At 36.9% G+C, this 20,861-nt stretch overlaps 3 protein-coding genes across 5 annotated transcripts in view; 2 read left to right on the forward strand and 1 right to left on the reverse strand.

Annotated features, from left to right (window-relative positions):
- LOC100537530 (uncharacterized) overlaps positions 1–20,861 on the forward strand; it is an 858,077-nt gene that overhangs the window by 660,395 nt on the left and 176,821 nt on the right. The gene's annotated exons all lie outside the window — the stretch shown is intronic.
- LOC137491106 (uncharacterized) overlaps positions 1–20,861 on the reverse strand; it is a 1,257,671-nt gene that overhangs the window by 63,671 nt on the left and 1,173,139 nt on the right. The window lies entirely within an intron of this gene.
- LOC101884866 (uncharacterized) lies at positions 7,345–20,105 on the forward strand. 2 transcript variants are annotated; one of them, XM_073948504.1, is made up of 4 exons: positions 7,345–7,387; positions 7,954–8,103; positions 14,579–14,640; positions 16,625–20,105. In XM_073948504.1, the coding sequence occupies exon 4, from the start codon at positions 16,789–16,791 to the stop codon at positions 17,920–17,922; it is 1,134 nt and encodes a 377-aa protein (XP_073804605.1). In that variant the 5' UTR covers positions 7,345–7,387; positions 7,954–8,103; positions 14,579–14,640; positions 16,625–16,788; the 3' UTR covers positions 17,923–20,105. The 2 variants fall into 2 exon arrangements, with proteins under 2 accessions (XP_073804605.1, XP_073804604.1); XM_073948503.1 differs by lacking the exon at positions 14,579–14,640.

A 20,861-nucleotide genomic window follows, 5' to 3' on the forward strand; every position in this document is an offset into this window, starting at 1 on the left:
CAAACAATACTTCAAAAAACTGTTCTTCTTCTGAAAGAACTTTTTTCCAATGGACAGAATTCCAAATAGTAAAATTAACTAAATAAATCTAAATAAAACCCTGCCTGGGAGATCTGGCAGAACAAAAGTATTCTATATAATACTAAAAGATACAGCCCTGCTATTATCATCTGCCTGCCACAAAACAGACACAAAGTTTTTTTGTTTTTATGTTTGAAACTGACTTGCTGGGGCAGAATGTGGCTGTGTTGATGGTTTGGTGCTTGTGGAGGATTTAGCAGAGCATAGCTGTGCTGATTGAGGGGATTGATGCTTGTGGGGGTTTCACAGACAGTATCAGAAGAGGATGCTTTTAGTGCATGTGATAATACATTACATAGAAGGTTGCGCGGTGGCACAGTGAGTACCACTGTCGCCTCACAGCAAGAAGGTTGCTGGTTCGAGCCCTGACTGGGTTCTCCCCATGTTGGCGTGGGTTTCCTCCGGGTACTCCGGTGATTTTGACATGATTTTGTTTTTTTTGTTTTGTTTTTTTGACTGATGGAGGACCAAGAAATGGCTCAGCAGCAGTCTCACTCTTTTTCTATTCGGGTGCCCAAATGTATTTGAGGAGTTTCAAGGTAATAAAAAGTGACGGGAAGCTATGCTAAGGTTAACTAGCCTATAGCATATATCTTGCTGTCTGCAAAAGACAGTAATGTAGACGTACCATATAACTCCCATAAGTGCATACTATTCGACACAACAGCACAAGCATCATTTTAACCTTTATAAACGAACGTTAACGTTACTCTGTCAACAGTCTATTGTCTAAATTACCACGCTAACAGAGCTAACGTTGCGTAAACAGAGAGCACCCAATTGCAAACTTCCCGATCCCGAGCAAACTCCGCTACAAGTTTATAAACTGCATCTGGAACCCAATTAAGGTACAAAATTCTATTTAACAAAAATAGTGATGCAGTAAAGTATTTTTTTCGCTCAGCCGAGCCTTCTCTGTCTGTATCTGTGGAGAAGATTGTGCCAGACACCTCCGCCCCACCCTCCGACTGAGCGTCTCTCTCGCTCTCTCTCTCTCTCTCACTCACGCGGGCATGCACTGTGGTCTCATGAGGAAACGCTGCTTTTTGATATAGTGTTTTTCTTGCTCCCGAATACAAATAATTTTTTCAAGTATTTGTTCGAAATAAGTATTCGTAAAAACACGCTATTCGTGCCTTTCCGAATACCGTATTCGGGTTCGGCTCCACCCTTTATATATATATATATATATATATATACACACACACATATATGTGTGTGTGTGTGACTACTATTACTAACAGCAATGTTAGGTGGGCAAAATAAAAACCGAAAAAGGATACTTTTTTAAAATAGTATGGGTCTATTAATCTCATTGTCACCCTTTAAAAGGTTTAAAAAACAACATTTATAAATTTATATATTTATAAATGAATATTTTTTGCAAAGCATAAACGGTTATTAACTACTTAATTAATTAATTAACTACTTAATACACATCATTAATCATTTAAACTAAAGTTCTTTAATTTTGGTGGAGAATTGAATAAGAAATGTAACTTGTCTTATTTTTCTAAATAAATGAGGTTTTTTTAGGAATTTATTTTTCTAAATAAATTCCTAAATAAATGAGGTCTGAGCTGATTAGGATGAAGCCTTTGGATAAGAATATTCCTTTAAAACTTATTATTACATTTTGGATCTCTAAAAAATATAGATGGAAGAGAGAACATTACAGAATAGTGTGAAAGAAAACCTCTGATCAATACTGTGATGTTTTTAGGGATAATATTAATTATTGTTTTAAACTCTTTAGGGTGACAAGCAAAACCCTGTTTAAAGAATGGGTTGAATAATTTTAATTTAGCAAAAAGATTGTCATTTCAAGTGAAAAAAGTCAAATGTGATTATAATCTATTTTAACAAGTTTCCATTTAATTTTGATGAGATCACAAGCACCAAAGCCACTCCTTCCACCTGCTCCATCAATAGAATATCCACCTGTTACCTCAGATGCCACTGAACTTTTACTATAGTTCCCACTTTGATTTTGGCCACAACCAGCATCAGCAGTACCACCAGCTCCACCGACAACATGTACAGAGATGCTGAAGGACTGGGAGCCACTGGACAATGTACCACATGTCCCCTCAAACTACTTAATACAGTGATCTTTTTTTTCTGCACAGTTGCCAGACTCCCCAGTAAACATCAGAAACAGGTGAGTTCAACAAAGGTTTCAACCCATGTAAAAAAAAAAAAAGATGTTTTACAACAAATAGTTGTAAATACTATAATATACAGCCCCTTTAAAAGTTTGGCATATTTTATAATAAGCTTATTGTGCTCACTATTTTTTTTAAATCACTGTTCTTTTATTAAATGTTGTTTAAAATTTTATTTATTCACGTTTAAGCCTGAATTGTACGCATGATTAGTCTTCAGTGTCATGATTATGGAGGCCCAAGGGTACGGTGGCCGGGAAGTGCAAAACAACATTACAAAGTTTAAAACACTTTTACAAAGCTCGAGACAAATTTAAATTTTGAAAAACATGTTTACCTATCATCAGACACAATTACATAGGACAGCGGTCGAGGGTTGTTTTGCCCGTTTTGTGGCAAACACATGAGCAGCTTAACACAGTTTTGCTTTACGTGTGGTCGGTGTTTAGAGTTTATAAAGGACGCAAAACAGACGGAAACACCAGACATGCTGCATCAATGTGTTCAATATTTTTACGAGATCCACTCGTACGCTGTAATCGTGAACATGATGTCAAGTCTACATGGTGTAAACCTCTGCTTGAGGACTCTTAACAGTAAACTGATGGAAGCCTGTGTTATGGTTTAACTGGTGTCCGTGTTAACTGAGGCCCCCTTTCAGATGTGCAAACTATTCACGTTTGCAGATTGGCAGATTCGTCACTTTTTCACAGCAACATGCCCATACCAAATAAAGATTCTTATTACTTGGTGTCAGTGTAAACATTGTTGATTTAATATTTGTGTGGCAGAACAGCATAAACCAAAATTAATCTAAAGAAATAAATATAAATGACATGTCATCAACGGGATTCGAACCCAAGTCACAAGGTTCTACATGAGTATCAACCGATTTATCCAACCGAGCTACTCCACTGTACAAGTTAAACTTGGTTTTGTTATCTTATCAGTCAACAAGTGTTTCCATGTACTTGCATTTACATGTTTCTATGCACTCTTACGCTGATATTTTCTCAGAATAGCTCTAATATGTTTTATCACAGTTAGTCAAACCATGATTTTTATAGTTGTAGACTTGTGGTAACCTGTCTACAAAGTCACACACGAGCTGGATATTATTGATATTTTCCAGTGTGTGTGTGTTACATTCCGGTTCACTACCAGTGTGTGGTACATTCTATGTCACTTCCGGTGTGTTGTACATTCCCTTTCCGTAGGGAATCTAATTGTAAATATGTTTTGGGATTTGTAGAAGTGTTTTGCGTCTTGTTAATTTGTTTTCTAAAATGTAAATTTGTTTCGTTCTTTGTAAAATTGTTTTTCCTATGTAATTGTGTCTGATGATAAGTAAAAGTGTTTTTCAAAATTTAATTTTGTCTCGAGCTTTGTAAAAGTGTTTCAAACTTTATAATGTTGTTTTTGCACTTCCCGGCCACCGTACAAGAGTGCTAGTTAGAAAATCCAAGACTCAAATGATCAATTTAACTATAGAAGTACAAAAATGTCTTCATTTTTTTGTCGGCTTTGTCCCTTTATTAATCTGGGGTCGCCACAGCAGAATGAACCGCCAACTTATCCAGCAAGTTTTTACGCAGTGGATGCCCTTCCAGCTGCAACCCGTCTCTGGTAAACACCCACACACACATTTACACACACACTCATACACTATGGACAATTTAGCCTATCCAATTCACCTGTACCGATTGTCTTTAGACTGTGGGGGAAACCGGAGCACCCGGAGTAAACTCACACGAATGCAGGGAGAACATGCAAACTCCACACAGAAACGCCAACTGAACCGAGGCTCGAACCAGCAACCTACCAGCTTCTACTTTCTTTTTCTTTTGCCACCTGCTCTTCTCAAATTGAAAATGAATCAGGTTAAAAATGGCTCTGCTGTAATGAGCTATTGTTTTCCTCTCTTAGGAAAAAAAGACAGTTAACAGTTTTATCTAGATTAAATGACCTTGGTGATAAAGATTTTCTTGGAGATATAAAACAAAATGAACTTCGTATTTTGCCATCAGAGTTAGATTACTATTATACAGAGAAAGCTAAAGGAGCTTTACGATCTAGAGTGAAATGGATAGAGGAGGGGGAGAAAAATTCTTCATATATATATTTTTTTTATTAAGTAAAGCATAGACAATCTTCAAAAACTATTAATAAACTTAGTATAAATAACAATTTAAGTGAAGAGAAAACTTTGATTGATGATCACATCTATTCATATTATTATGTAAATCAAAATTTAATGAGAGTGATTGTGACTTTTTCTTTTCCTTTTCAAAAGATAAAGTTTCTATTATAGATGACTGCTTCTGTGAAATGATGGAATCTGAAATTGTTATCTCTGAACTTGATGTTGCTATTTCTGAAATGTTCAATGGAAAATCCCCAGGTATAGACGAAATCACAGTTGAGATTTATAAACATTTTTGGCCAGAGATGGGATTTTTAGTTTTTGAAGCACTTAAGGAATGTATAGAGAAAGAGAACTATCGACTTCTATGAAGCAGGGTTTAATCATTTAGTTCCAAAGCCAAGCAAAGGCCAATTATTTTTAGACAATTGGAGACCCATAACTCTTTTGTCCAATGATTTTAAATTGCTCTCTCATGTATTTGCCAATAGACTCAAAAAAGGTATAGGCGAGATAATTAGTGAAACACAATCAGCTTTCATTAAAGGGAGAAGTATTCACAATCATATCAGACTGATACTTGATATGCTCAATTATAGGTATTTAATTCCTCAGACAAGTTTATTTCTATTTCTAGACTTTTTCAAGGCATTTGATACCCTTGAGCATCCTTTTTTGTCTTTAGAAAATCTTTAGAACCTTTTGGGTTTAGTCCGAGCTTTTGTAGGGTAATTTCCATGTTCTATACTGATATAATCAGTAGTAAATCTCTGAATTCAGGAGCATCTCCTAGAGTTTACATCAAAAGAGGAATCCATCAAGGATGTCCCATCTCACCTTTTCTTTTTAATATAGCTGTTGAACTTATGTCATTATATTGAAAAAAAAAACAGAGTACACTTTAGGTATTGATATACTTGGTAGGACTTTTAGTTTAAGTCAGTTTGCTGATGACACTCTATTAATTCTTTAAAAAAAAAGGGAGGTGCTCCCTTTAGCTCTTGTCAAAATTTCTGTTTCCTAAAGCTTCTGAATTCACCTTAAACCTAAGGAAATGTGGAATATTAACTATTCAGAATTGTACTTTAAGAGAATTAGAGTGCATTCTAGTAAAAGAAGAAGTTAAATACTAGGGAGTTACCATCACCAAAAATTCTGTTAATAGAGAATGTGCAAATTTTAATATTAAAATGGATGGCGTGAAAAAAATCCCTAAATCATTGTCTAGCTAGAGACCTTTCCATATTGGGTAGAATTCTTTTGACTGGGATTATCTAAAATTATATATTTAACTTATCCTTTATATACTCCTCCCAAAATAGTTAAATCTATAAATTCAATATTATTTAAATTTATTTGGAAAAATAAATCACATTATTTACCTAAGAATCATATGATCAAAGAGTATGAATATGGAGGTTTAAAAGCAATCGATTTTGAATGTCTTCATGGCACTTTTAAAGTTAAATGACTGAAAGAGTGTTCAGCTAAGCCTTATTCAATATTGTATCATATCCCAAATAATTTGTTTAAAAAAATGGTGGCCTTGAATTTGTATTAAGATATGATTATGATTGTTCAAAACTTCCTTTGACGCTGTCTAATTTTCATAAGCGAGCACTACTTTTTTGGAAAATTATATTTACCCATAATTTTTCCCTCATAAATCCACTCTTTGGAATAAAAAGGCTGTTATTATTAACAGAAAATCACTGTTTAAAAGTGACTGGTACAATAAAGGCATTATATTTATTAATGATTTGTTAGACAAAAATTGACTGCTACTATCTCAAAACGGATTATTAAATAAATATAGAGTTAAAATCACAGATAAAGGTTATACTGAAATTTGCGAGGCTATACCTATTGCTTTGTTTAGGTTAATTCAAAGTAATTGTTTTGATCTCCCATGTATACTTGTAACTTTTCTTCCATTTTTAAAAATATCAAATGTTGACATTTTCGATGGTAAATGTAACATCAAGCTTATTTACAAACAATTTAAACGCTTATCATTGGTGATTTTAAGTGTCATCATCTAGGAGTTGTTAAACCCTTAGTAGAGGACAAAGCTTTTACCTTTTCTCTTAAATATCCTGTAGCACCTGAGGTTAAGGAAACTCATTACAGAATTTTATTCAGGATATATCCTGTGAATTAGTTTATTCAAAAAAGATTTAACTTTGATGTTGACAAGTGTAGATCTGCTCCAGAAACACTCGATCACTTTTTTTTTCTTGTGAATTTACTTTTTAATTCTGGTTTGACATCCATCCTTGGCTTTCATTAAAGATGATTTCAGTCCCCCCTATTGTTCTAGAAGATATTTTATTTTACAAAGCTGATTTACATTTTTCTTTCTCTGATGTTGTGAACTTTATTTTACTAATGGGTAAATGTCATATTCATTGCTGTGAGTGGAAAAAGTGCAGACCCTCTTTTAGATGTTTCTTTCTGAGGTAGAGAAAGTGGCTCAAAGCATCAAATACTTCAGAAATCAAAGTAAAATAGCTGAATCTCTCTTTACTTAATTTTTAAAACATTTATTTTCATAATGTTTTGTTTGTCCTTTGATGTAGATCTTTTGTACTGCTCCTTGCTCCTTGTTGCAGTGGTAACATTTTTAATTTATTTTATATATTTGTAATGGTAAATATGCCTTGCGATGTTGATTGTTCTGTCTTGTGATGTAAACTTTTTGCAACAATAAAAACGAAAAAAAAAAACACTTCTTAGTGGATTAAACAAGTTTTTCAAAATTGTGTAAAAATGTTTGGATTAAAAGTTTTGATCAACTTCAAATACTGAATGTCTGTGTATTTGAAAGAGAGAGAGAGCAGATATGTTATGTGAGATGTGAAAAGGAGTGTGAAATTTCTCATGTCCTGACTGCAACAGTAAGTGGCAAAAAAGCTGAACAACAAAGACTTTTATTTTGGCGTGTTATGTGACGTCATAAGGCTGCGCCGCTTCCGCGCTGCGGTTCAACTGGAGGAAGGTTTGTTTCACAACTTTACACAAATATAAACCGATTGATTAAAGTTTTAGGTTTTTCGTTCGATATCATATACCTGCGGTTGACTATTATTTTAATCCTTTATTCAACGAAGTACTATTTTAATTACAGAAATCGAGGGCAATTGTTTGAACAACATAAATGTGTGTAACGTTAAGTGTTTTAATGAAGGTTTTATTTATTTACTAGCATAATGTCATTCCAAAAAAAGTATACATTATATATATATATATATATATATATATATATATATATATATATATATATACATATATATATATATATATATATATATATATACATACATACATATATATATATATATATATATATATATATATATATATATATATATATATATATATATATATATATATATAAGAAATGGAGAACTAGTTTTTATTAGGTCATTTGTTTGTGGCAATTGTTTCTTGCTCAGACTTACCTGATTTATTTTTGTTAATCACTCTCATATAAAGAAACTGTTGAAGCAAGTGTTAAAGAAAAGTTATTTTGCTTCTGTTCATTGTTTTGTTCATTTTAAACAGGATAAAGTGTCCAAACACAGAGAAAAACTCCTGCTGAAGCGACTGATCTCCACACTGTTATAAAGATGGCGTTTATTAAAGAGGAGAGTGAAGATGTGAAGATTGAAGAAACATTCACAGTCAAACAGGAAGATCCGCAGGAACAAACAAGTTAGTTTTCATTCAGATATATTTTAATAATAATAATACTAAATTAAATCCATGTTGCAGCCCTGAGTGTGCTGCCTAGTTCTCCTAAATGCACATAAGCACTCATTGAAAGATAGGAACGAGTTTCTTTTGTTGCTTGTTCTCATGTCTTTTGTCATTATTTTAAGTATTATTAGTCTCCCATTTTCTCTACCTTCTTAAGGTTATTGCTTTTCTTGTTCTCCTACTGTGTGTAAAGCACCCTTGAGCACTGGCGCTATATAAAATAAATAATAACAATAAATTAAAAAAAAGTTCACCTGAGCTGACAATATTTGACCTACAGTATTCTCATAGAAGATATCTGCTATTACAGTGATAGTGTTGGCTTGGTACTTTCCATTTGCATATGTCGGGTAGATCACAATTCCCTTTTTTTCATCAACTTCTTTATGAGTTTAAACTTGTTTCTAGTAGGTGTTACTAGTTCTCACAGATAGTATCAGAGTTAGAATTAAACCTTTATTATAATAACTAATTATCAGGGCTATTGTGTTTAAACAGAGTTTCCGCGGAGTCTTAAAATGTCTTAAATTCCAAAATCTAAAATTTGCCCCTAAAAAGTCTTAAATGTACTGAAATATTGTGTTGTAGGTCTTAAATCTTTTTTAAACAAGTCTTAATTTTCCTGTGTTCATGTTTTGTTACCCAATTTGGTCAAAACCCATACAATCACCAACAATCCATCTCAATAAAACTTTCAACTTTTATTTAAAAAGGTCATTTTAACTCTATTTATCATAATGGTAAAGACTGCTGAGGATATCCACCTGGACAGATTGTTGTGAATGGATTTAGTTTATTATAGTTTTTAAAACTTTTAAAACATTTGTTAATTTGTTTTTTTTATTTTAAAGAAAGTTTATTTTGGAAAAAAAGTGTGTGGATCCAAGTCGAGCTCTCGTGTTTTTACACAATATTTAAGATCTTTGGCTAAGAAATATCTAAAATATTTTTATATCATTAATATTATTAAATATTATATATAAAATATTTATTGGTAGGACATATACAAATCTTTTTTCATCAGGGCCATCTGAAAAATTCCTTAGTCTAAAATTTCATTCATAATAGTCTTAAAATGTCTTTAAAAGTCTTAAATTTAACTTGGTGACATCTGTAGAAACCCTGATTTAAAGTATGTCAGAAAACGTGGATGACTCTAATTTTAAATATGCTGAATGAAAATGGACACTAAAATAATTAATTATTATAAAACATTGTACAGTATTCTAAACTATATGATGATGTTGTAGGACGATGTGAGACAAAACAAATTATAGTGGAACAATAACGTTTAGCATTGCACTGACTACAACTGGCCAACAAACTAGTCTAAAAAAGACTTCTGCTGCTTAAGAAATGGATTACAGCATGCTGATGATATGCAAACCTTTGAGTAAGAAGTTCATCAATATTGACCATATTCTTCACGTACCAGCAGGCGCCGCCATTAAAATCTTTTTGCTTTTTAAAGAATTAATTTTTAGATCCTTAAAACAGTGTAATGCTGCTTGTCTTGATCTTGTGGGGGAAACCGGAGCACCCAGAGAAAACCCACCCCAGCTCGGGGAGAACATGCAAACTCCATTGCTGTAAGGTTTGGAGCTTATGCTGCGATTCTAAACAAATAGTCGGAAACAGAAAGCAGTTGAAGGATGGCGTGTTTAAATTCATTATTTATCTGACTCCATCAAAGTTGTTATTATCATTGATAAAGAGAAAAAATCTCAAAGCTTAAAGCAGGTAAAGTTGTTTATTAAGTTACATGTTTTAATATACAGACAGTAGAATGAAACAAACTAACATACTGTATAAAGAAATTAGCTGTAACGTGCACTGCTGAGCAACAAAGACAGTGAAACTCCCTTTGTTAGCAAATAAGGCTACGCAGCCTTGTGCGGGAAATGCAGAGTAAAAGCCATTCTCCCAGATCAACACTTACCGTTCCTTATTATACCCTGAGCAAAGCATTGTCAAACAAGAGTGAAAATCAACCCCCCTAAACGAACTGAACATGAGAGGAGATAAAGTGGGTGAGAAGAACATTAACATACTCTCCTCAGGCCATGACTAGTATGAATAGTAAATATATTGAAATACAAGCAATCAATGTCTCTATTGATTTTAGCACTACAATGCTTAAGTCATAAACTGTCAAATGACACCAAACATCATAAAGCTATTTGAAGGAAGATCACAAGCAGAAGAATTGTGTATGGTGAAAAGCACATGGTCACTGTAAGCAAATGGCAGAGATGTGTATTGGAGCTGTGATCAACTCTACCAAGCCAGTAGGACCCATCCCATGCTTGGAATGTCTCAGTAGTCCTTGATTAGCATTAAAGGAATATATAATTGAAGAATATATAATATTTTCTCATCTTACATAGCTATTGCCTACATTTCAGTTAGACAAAGAACAAAGTCACGTACGAGAAAGGCTTGTTCTTCTTTAATTAATAACTAGCTTAAATTCACAGACCTTCGACAGAGACATGTAAGTAGATTGTAAGTAGATTAATTGGATTATTACTCTTCTAAAAACTGTTTTAGTACTTCTTACATTCTTATTATTCAACTATTTTAATTGATTTTTCCAAAGTCTTCAAATTTTCCACAACACACATATTGAACAACAAATTAACATGGTACATAGCTACAGACATACACCCCATAAAGAAAAAGGGTGAAAGATAAAAATAAAAATAAATTAATTAATAAAAATAGATCAAATAAATTAGGAAACTAGGGATAAACTTTCACCAAGGATATAATAACCTCTGAGCGTTCCATGTAGGAGAGGAAAGGCTGCCAAACCTCTAAAACTTTTTTGTAGAGTATCGGATGATGTACTTAAGGTGCTCGAGTTTAGGATGTGATAACAATTCTAATATCCAATGTTTGTGGGATGGTGGGTTTGTTTTTTCCATCTTAGGAGAATCAGACGTCTGGCCAATAAAAAAGAAAAGGCAATGATCTCTATTACATATAGATGAAAATGATCTAAAAATATTGGCCCAAAATTTATGTAATCTAGGGCATCGCCAGAACATCAGATCTGCTGGCTTCAAACCACATCTGGGGCAAGATGAATCTGACCCTGGATACATTTTTGCCAGCTTGCTCCTAGATAGGTGAAGCCTAAGAAGCACCTTAAACTGAAAAAGACCATGTCTACTACATACAGGGGATGAGTGTACCAGTACTATGGCATATTGCCAGGCTGTATCTGATATTTCTAGTCCCAGTCCGTCTTCCCATTTTAGCTTTATACAATTTAGGCAAGGGGAGGCAGTTCTTTAGACCACTTCATATAACATGGACATCATACCCCTTTGATATGAGTCCATATTTACCAATTTATCCAGCATGCTTATGGTTGGTTCAGTGAAGGAGAGAAGTGTTTTTTTTACGAAACTATGGACTTGAAAGTACCTAAAAAATTGTCTCCAAAACAAGAGCTTCATCAAATACCTTGCACAACAGTGGTGTTAGCTTGGCAGTAAACTTCTTATAAAACTCGGCCCGAAGCCATCAGAGCCTGGTGCTTTTCCGGTTTTCAATTTTTTAATTGCATTTTCAATTTCAGAAGGTGTTATATTTCATTCTAATGCCAACTGATCTGAATCACAAAGGTATGGCAATTCTAAATAATTGAAAAAGCTCTCAATACGTCCAATTTCGTTTACCTCAGAGCTGCAAAGGGTTTTATAAAAGTGTTTAAATTGATCATTAATACCCTGTTAATCAGTAATAATACTGCCCTCACCCTTACTAACTGCTGCTATAAAAGCAGCTGCTGAGGATTGTTTCAGTTTGTAACACAGTAACATGGCAGCTCGTTCACCATGTTCATAATGAATCTAGCGTGATCTTATGTGGACATTTTCACTTGTCAGGGAGTCATATTCCGCTTGCAGAAGGAGTCTTTTCTAATGGAGCTCTTCGGAAGGTGATGTTGAGTGTAGCTGATCAATTGTATTATTTAAATTCATAATCTGTGTAAGCCGTTTTGACATTCTTTTATTTGCGCTAGCTTGATATTAAATAATCTGTCCTTTTATAAATGCTTTCAGAGTATACCATAGGATGCTCAAACTTATCTCTGGGGATTCGTTTATCTCAAGGAAGAAATAAATTTGAGCATCAATAAATTTTACAAAATCGTCGTCTGCCTAGAGTCTTGAGTTAAACCGCCATGTATGTTGGAGGATTCCATTGCCTGAAAACATAGCTTTAGAGAGACTGGACAATGTTCCGAAATAACAATACTACCATACTCTTCTGCTGACAATAATGCCCCATTCACACGGGGCTTCAGCGTCAACGCTTGACAGAAAGCGTGTCTGAAGTTGGGGCTGACGTGATCGTCATAGCAGCGTTAGCCAATGAATTTACACAGCAATTGGCCACAGTCTGAGCTGGTGTATTTGCATACAGCGATCTGTTGGCTGATGCTTCCATCGCCGCTTGAAAAGTTTATCAAGTCCCAACTTTTGCAGCGAACAATGCTTCTGAAGCAGCGTCGACGAATCCACAATGCAGTTCGGCAACGCCTGACGTCACACATTCAAAGTGAACGGGAAGCGTTGACGCTGATGCCCCTTGTGAATGGGGTGTAAGGGACGTAACTGCTTGTCCAGGAGAAAATGGTCAATCCTGGAATAGGTTTGATGCACGGGTGAATTAAATTCAGGAGGTTCGCCTCCTAAAATTAAATTGTGTGTGTCAAGACTAGGCAAAATTGAAAATAAATCAATGAAAATGTGTACATTGTCCCAATTAGGAGCATACACATAGGCCAGGACCACAGACATGTTAAAAGTTTGGATTATTATGTTTCTGCCATTTTTATCCAGCACATTTGACTCAATGACAAACTGTACATTCTTATGTATGAGTACAGCAACGACCCTACTTTTGCTATTGAAGTTTGAATAATATATTTGTGTATAGCCTCCTCTAAGTTTAGAATAGTCATTTTTCAACAGATGTGACTCCTGTAAATATACAATATCGGATTTGAACTGTTTTTAACTGATTTTAATTGTTTCGTTTTATTGGGTGATTTAGCCTCCGCACATTCCAACTGGTAAAGTTTGTCTTTACTCCACCCATTTTATGGGCTGTTGAAAACATTTATCAGAAGCATCCGAAGCACCCGAAAGGTATCTGTGGGTTTTGTATGTAGGGGTATATATAAATGTTGCTATAATAAAGGCCAAAGAAGAAAAAATGGCCATGAATATCAAATCACTTTTATTGTTACATCATCAGCAGCACGTGTGCTATGATGAGTGAAAAGCTTAGGTGCTGGCTCTAGACAGTACAAAATACAGACAGTGCAAATATAATTTGGCAGCATTATAATTGTTGACAGCGATATGTATAATGAATATGTGTACCCATAGTTGTAGGCAGTATTGTTTTAGGTATGTATTGGTTAAAGTGCAGTGCATGCTACATATGCATGGTGTGCAGTGAGGGGTATTAAGTGTTCATCAGCCTGATAGTCTGAGGGAAGAAGCTTTCCTTTAGTCGGCTGGTGCGCGACCGGATGCTGCAGAACTATTTGCCTAAGGGTAGCAGAGAGAAAAGTCTATGGCTTGGGTGGCTAGAATCGCTTATAATTCACTTGGCTTTCCTCATGCACCGCCTGGTGTAGATGTCGTGGTGGGAGGGAAGCTCACCTCCTACTACGCGACCAGCAGTTCACACAATCCTATGTAGGCCTTTGCGATTGCTGCTGGTGCTATTTCCATACCAGGTGGTGATACAGCCACACAGGATGCTCCCCACAGTGCAGGTGTAGAACGAGTGGAGGATGTGAGGGCTTATTCCAAACCTCCTGAGACGCCTGAGGAAGAAGAGGCGTTGTTGTGCCTTCCCTAGCACTGCGTCTGTGTGAGCAGTCCATGTCAAATCCTTAGCAATGTGTACTCCAAGAAACTTGAAAGCGCTGACTCTCTCCACTGGTGTCCCGTTGATGTTGATGGGGGTGTGTTCTCTCTTCTCCCAGCTCCTTGGTTTTGCTGATGTTGAGTGAGGGGTGGTTTTCCTCACACCACTGCGTCAGAGTGTAAACCTCCTCTCTGTAGGCCATCTCATCATTATCTGTGATTAGGCCCACCACTGTCATCAGCAAATTTAACGATGACGTTGGAGCTGTGTTTGGCTGTACAGTCGCGTGTGTACAGGGAGTACAGGAGTTGACTGAGAACACAGCTCTGTGGATCATCAGTGTGGATCAGGTCATGTTGTTCATTCTGACCACCTGGCGTCTTCTTGACAGGAAGTCCAGGATCTAGATGCACATAGAGCTGTGTAGACCCAGAGCTTGGAGCTTCACCACTAGTTTGGCAGGCACTATAGTGTTGAATACTGAGCTGTAGTCCACAAACAGCATTCTCACATATGTGTTTTTGTTTTCCAGGTGAGACAGAGCAGTGTGCAAAGTGAAAGCAATTGCAACATCAGTGGAGCGAATTGCAGAGGGTCAGTGTGAGCAGGCAGTACAGAGCAGATGTGCTTTTTAAACATCTTCTCAAAGCACTTGCTGAAGATGGGTGTCAGAGCAACTGGACGCCAGTTATTTAAGCATGTAATTTTAGATTATGTCGGTATGGGCACAATAGTAGCTGTCTTAAAGCATGTGGGAACCACAGGCCGAGAGAGCAAGAGGTTAACGATGTCCGTGAAAACCCCCGCTAGCTGGTGTGCGCATGCTTTAAGTACACGTCCAAGGATGCCATCTGGGCCGTAGCTTTCCGGATGTTCCGGAAAGATCTCGTTACGTCTGCTACAGAAACAGAGTGTGCTGGCGGTTTTGGTATCGGCCGCGGGAGCGCACAGTGTGTAGGTGCTGTCCTGGGCTTTAAAGCAGGTGTAGAACAAGTTGAGCTCGTCCGGGAGAGATGCAGAAATGTTTACAGTGGCGGGTTTGTTACTTTTAAAGTTTATGATGTAATTAAGTCCCTGCCACATACTCCTCCCCTCTACCTTGTACCTCTGTATTGATGTTTTGCTGCTTTGATAGTTAACCTGAGGTTGTAGTTTGCTTGTTTTTGTTCCTCAGCATTTCTGTATTTATAGGCGGAGGTTCACACTGATCGGGCTGTTCGAACTTTGCCATCAATCCATGGTTTTGGGTTGGGGTAGATACGAACAGTTTTTGTTGGGACCATGTCTTCTATACACTTTCTGATGAAGCATGTAACGGTGTCTTGAGTAAACTTTAATGTCGTCATCAGAAGCTGCCCGGAACATCTCCCAGTCCACATGATCAAAACATTCTTGAAGTATGGAACTCGATTGGTCCGTCCAGCTTTGAAACGTCTTGAGGGTGGGTGGTTCCCGTTTCAGTTTCTGTCTGTAAGCAGGCAAGAGCAGAACAAAAGAGTCATCTGATTTGCTTAGCGGTGGGCGGGGGAGGGATTTGTTGGCTTCCCGGAACGGAGAATAGCAGTGGTCCAAAATTCGGTCACCATGCATGTTTGTGGTGATATGGTGATAGTATTTTGGAGTGATTTTCCTGAGATTGGCATTGTTAAAGTCCCCTGTAACAATAAATGCTGCCTCTGGGTGTGTGGTTTCCTGCTCGCTTATGCTCCCATTCAGTTCCCCAAGCGCCTGCTCTGTGTTGGCTTGAGGGTGGATGCAAACATCTGTAATTATAACAGCTGTGACCTCTCTTGGTGGCCAGTGTGGTTGGCACCGAAGCATAAGGTATTCCAGATCAAGAGAACAAAATGATCTAACTGGATGTATCTAACTGGACCCCCTCGTTCGAGTTGCAACATAAAAGAGCTTAGACAACAAAAAAAATATATATGCAACTTATTTAATATACACAACTAATAAAACAACAAATCAAGAAACAAACAAATGTCTAGGGGAAAATGAAGAAAATAACTAACTTTAACTACACATATAAATAATGCCAAACAAAACCATAAGGTTGCCAAAATAAAGAGATGGTCTTGATGCAAGGACGGCCAGTAGCCACACTATCCTACAGAAGCTAGCTCACTCTCGCATTTATATGCTTTGAACCAATTGGGGAGCTACCATGGCACCTTAACAGGATCTGCCACATCCAAACTGGAATACCAGGGTCGTCACACCATTTACACCTTTCAAATCTGTGTCTTATCAATGTGACCAAAATTACTTTTATGATCAATTATGTAAGAAACTCTGAAAACTAGACTGACAGCGTTTCAATTTACAACGACTTCTATGTTAGGCGACTATGACACAATTTACATTGTAAAAGCAGTAGATAAATAAAGATGAATTTAATCTGCTTAAATGTGTACATGTTAATGACTGAACAAAATATGATCTGATTTTATTTTACATTTAACATGCATCAAAATAAGTGTGTGTAGCCAATGTTTCCAGTGTCTTTTTACTTTTCAGCTTTTGATGAGAGATTTTTAGACTTGATGAAAACTAATCTTTTATTTATTTATTTCAGACCTAATTGAAGAGAATGAGAGGAAAGAGGAGGAACATCATGTCAAAATTGAGGAAAAAACTCATTTACAGACTGATGGTATTTTGAAAAGGAGAGACAAGAATTGTTTCACCTGCACTCAGTGTGGAAAGATTTTGGCAAGCAAAAGCAAACTTAAGATTCACATGATGATACACACTGGAGAGAAACCATTCACATGCACTCAATGTGGGAAGAGTTTCAACCAATCATCACAACTTAATGACCACATGATGATCCACACTGGAGAGAAACCATTTACTTGCACTCAGTGTGGGAAGAGTTTCAACCGCTCAGCACACCTTGATCAACACATGAGGATCCACACTGGAGAGAAACCATTTACTTGCACTCAGTGTGGGAAGAGTTTCAACCGCTCATCAAACCTTGATCAACACATAAGGATCCACACTGGAGAGAAACCAATAACGTGCACTCAGTGTGGGAAGAGTTTTCGCCAATCCTCATCCATTTATAAACACATGAGGATCCACACTGGAGAGAAACCATTCACATGCACTCAGTGTGGGAAGAGTTTCATCCAATCATCAAACTTTAATCTACACATGAGGATCCACACTGGAGAGAAACCATTTACGTGCACTCAGTGTGGGAAGAGTTTCCGCCAAGCATCATCACTTAATAAACACATGAGGACCCACACTGGAGAGAAACCATTTACTTGCACTCAGTGTGGGAAGAGTTTCAACAGCTCATCACACCTTAATCAACACATGAGGATCCACACTGGAGAGAAACCAATAACGTGCACTCAGTGTGGGAAGAGTTTTCGCCAATCATCATCCCTTTATAAACACATGAGGATCCACACTGGAGAGAAACCATTCACATGCACTCAGTGTGGGAAGAGTTTCCGCCAAGCATCATCACTTAATAAACACATGAGGATCCACACTGGAGAGAAACCATTCACATGCACTCAGTGTGGAAAAAGTTTTAACTGCTCATCATACCTTAAACAACACATGACGATCCACACTGGAGAGAAACCATTTACGTGCACTCAGTGTGGAAAGAGTTTCCGCCAAGCGTCATCACTTAATATACACATGAGGATCCACACTGGAGAGAAACCATTTACTTGCACTCAGTGTGGGAAGAGTTTCAACCGCTCATCACACCTTGATCAACACATGAGGATCCACACTGGAGAGAAACCATTCACATGCACTCAGTGTGGGAAGAGTTTCAGCCAATCATCAAACTTAAATCTACACATGAGGATCCACACTGGAGAGAAACCATTCACTTGCTCTTAATTAAATTCAATTCAGCTTTATTTGTATAGCGCTTTTACAATGTAGATTGTGTCAAAGCAGCTTCACATAAATGGTCATAATAAATTGGATCAGGGTAGTTCAGTTTTTAGTGTTTCAGTTCAGCTCAGTTCAGTGTGGTTTAAATCATTACTGAGAGTTCAAACACTGAAGAGCAAATCCATTGATGCATAGCTCTTCCGATCCTGAACCATGCAAGCCAGTGGCGACAGCGGAGAGGGAAAAAAAAAAACTTTACTGATAGGAGTGAAGAAAAAAAACCTTGAGAGAAACCAGACTCAGTTGGGCACGACCATTTTCATTTCTCCGCTGGCCAAAAGTCTTGTGCAGAGCTGCAGTCTCAGCAGTGGAGGCTGGAAGCTGGCCAAAGTGAAGACTCGTCTGTCCCTGGAGCATCACTGGAATCAGTCTCATGCTCTCCACACCCCATGACCACCAGCGCAGCAGCTCAGGAAACGGCCTGGTCCAGGGTATGGAAACCTTGGGATCATCTAGTTTTGAACTGAGAGAGTGTGTCTGAGCCTCGGATGTTATCAGGAAGGCTATTCCAGAGTTTAGGAGCCATAAATGAGAAGGCTCGACCTCCTTTACTCGACTTTGCTATTCTAGGTACTACCAGATGCCCGGAGTTTTGAGATCTTAAAGAGCGAGTTGGATTGTAGCGAGACAGAAGATAAACAGGAGCTAGATTATTTAGAGCTTTAAAGGTGAGAATTAATATTTTAAATTTAATACAAAACTTAACAGGCAGCCAGTGTAATGAGGGTACAATTGGGGTCTGTGTTCACACCGGACTTTTCTCTCCATAGACTTCCATTCATACGCACGCAAATGTGTCAGACTGGAAACATAAGTTTGTGCGTCAAGTTTCGCAATTCACTGCCTTGCAAGGTTCAAGCTTGGTGAACTTTGACCTTGGAAATTGCATCACTTGACTATGTAAGACCCACACTGGAGAGAAACCATTCACATGCACTCAGTGTGGGAAGAGATTCAACCGATCAGCAAACCTTAATAAACACATGAAAATCCACACTGATGTGAAAGAGTATATGCGCTTTGAGTGTGAGAAGACTTATTACAGCTCCAAAATTGAAACTGCACCAGACAATTTACTCTGGTGAGACCGTACAAGTGTTTTTACAAGAGGTTTAATCAGTTAACACATCTGAAAACAACAGGATTCACACTGGAGAGAAACCGTACAGATCTGATCAGTGTCTACAGAGTTTTAATCATTCGGCGCAGCTTAAGAAACGCATAGACAAAAAAGTTGCACACATGACATGAATGCAGCAAAACATTTTCTCTGTGCACTGGATGTTTCATGTCTGAATAATGTTTGAAAAGGCTGAGTGACAATATACTGTTTTCCAACACTCCTACACTGCAGTAGGTCGGGTTGTAAATGTGTTGCGCTTTTCGCGTTTACCGTAAACACCGTGGTGGTGGCTGAAAGAAGAACTGTCATAAACATCTGGCCAACAGCTCCTCTGCAGCTTAAAATCTCTTTGCAAGTGATTGTACCAGTGCAGATAAATTTGTACTCTCTCCAGTGTATTCATGTAGCTAGTGTTGTTTTAAATGATGTTCACTGTCTGACTCCCTGAATGAGAGACATCACTGGGAAGACACCGCACATCAAACAAGGTGGAGCTCTAGGACGCTTAGTTTGCAGTATACCAGGACCTCAAGTTTTAAAAGCCCATTCAATTGTCCTGTGTTGCAGCTTTTATTAGTGAAGTTTCTTTACTTTTAGATTCTAGATTTTTCTAGTTTACTGCATTTACTTTGAGTCGAATACAAACTTGATGAATATTTTATGATTTAGGCAGAGCGACACACAGCAAATTCATTGGTGTTAAATTTCAAGTGTTGAGGTAATTCAGAGTAAAGTGTTAAAATTCTAGAGTTAGATCAGCATTAGAAGCTGATTTGCCTCCTTGTCACACAGAGTAACATGTATCTACGTTTGTAGAAAACCCTTGTGTTTGAGAAACTAATCAGAGTGTCTGAAATCTCGCCACACCCTCATTCACCTGGCCCTTAAATTAGTCAATTAGTTTAGTCCACTAGACAGAGGGAATGACCACAAATAAGTGAATTCAGACACCGGCTGTTGAACACCTGCTGTTAACAAGCACAATCACTGAAGGAATAAGAAACTGAAGGAAGAAATAAAACTACAGACACAGCCTCACACCAAACTAACTGAATTAAAACAGAGGATTAAACAACTCCATTAAATAATAGTATAAGCAGCTTCACTGATTACAGTTTGACTTTATTTCTGTAAGAATATTTGACAATGAACAGAGGTTTATATTTTTTTTTATTAAAAATATTTCATTTGACCTCACCATCATGGAGATCAGAGGCTGCTTATTTGAGCTCTTGAAGCTTTACTCTTATAGCCTAACGTTTCTCTGGCTGTTATAGCTGTGTTTCTAAAATTCATTAGCTATGGCTAGAAAGATCAAGAGAAACTTTACTGTTTATGATTAATTGTTATAGATATAATTTTAGGTGTTTAATAAGTTGATTCATAAAAATATGCAAATATAGTTTATATATAAAACTGAAGGGACAATACTCCTGGCAGTCTGCTGCTTTTCAGAGAAGATTCAACAATTAGGATGCAATTAATAATTAGAGTGTCATGCACTAAACATTCAAGCTCCAGCTTACTCATATAACACACAGACATCAAGAATCAACATATGAACCTCAACCGTGGTTGCTAAAAAAAAAAAAAAAAAAGCTGCATAGCTCATGCTGCAATGCATGCTGGGTGCCAGCATGGTACAAAGCTCCCAGCATGCATTGCAGCATTAATTAATTATGCAGCTTTATGTTCTTACAATCTCTTTCTTTTCCTTTATTTTGTGTTGTTTTTGGGAGGTGATATTTCAGTAGTGTTT

This window comes from Danio rerio, chromosome 4, assembly GCF_049306965.1.
Source record: "Danio rerio strain Tuebingen ecotype United States chromosome 4, GRCz12tu, whole genome shotgun sequence".
In the NCBI taxonomy this organism is placed as follows: Eukaryota; Metazoa; Chordata; class Actinopteri; order Cypriniformes; family Danionidae; genus Danio; species Danio rerio.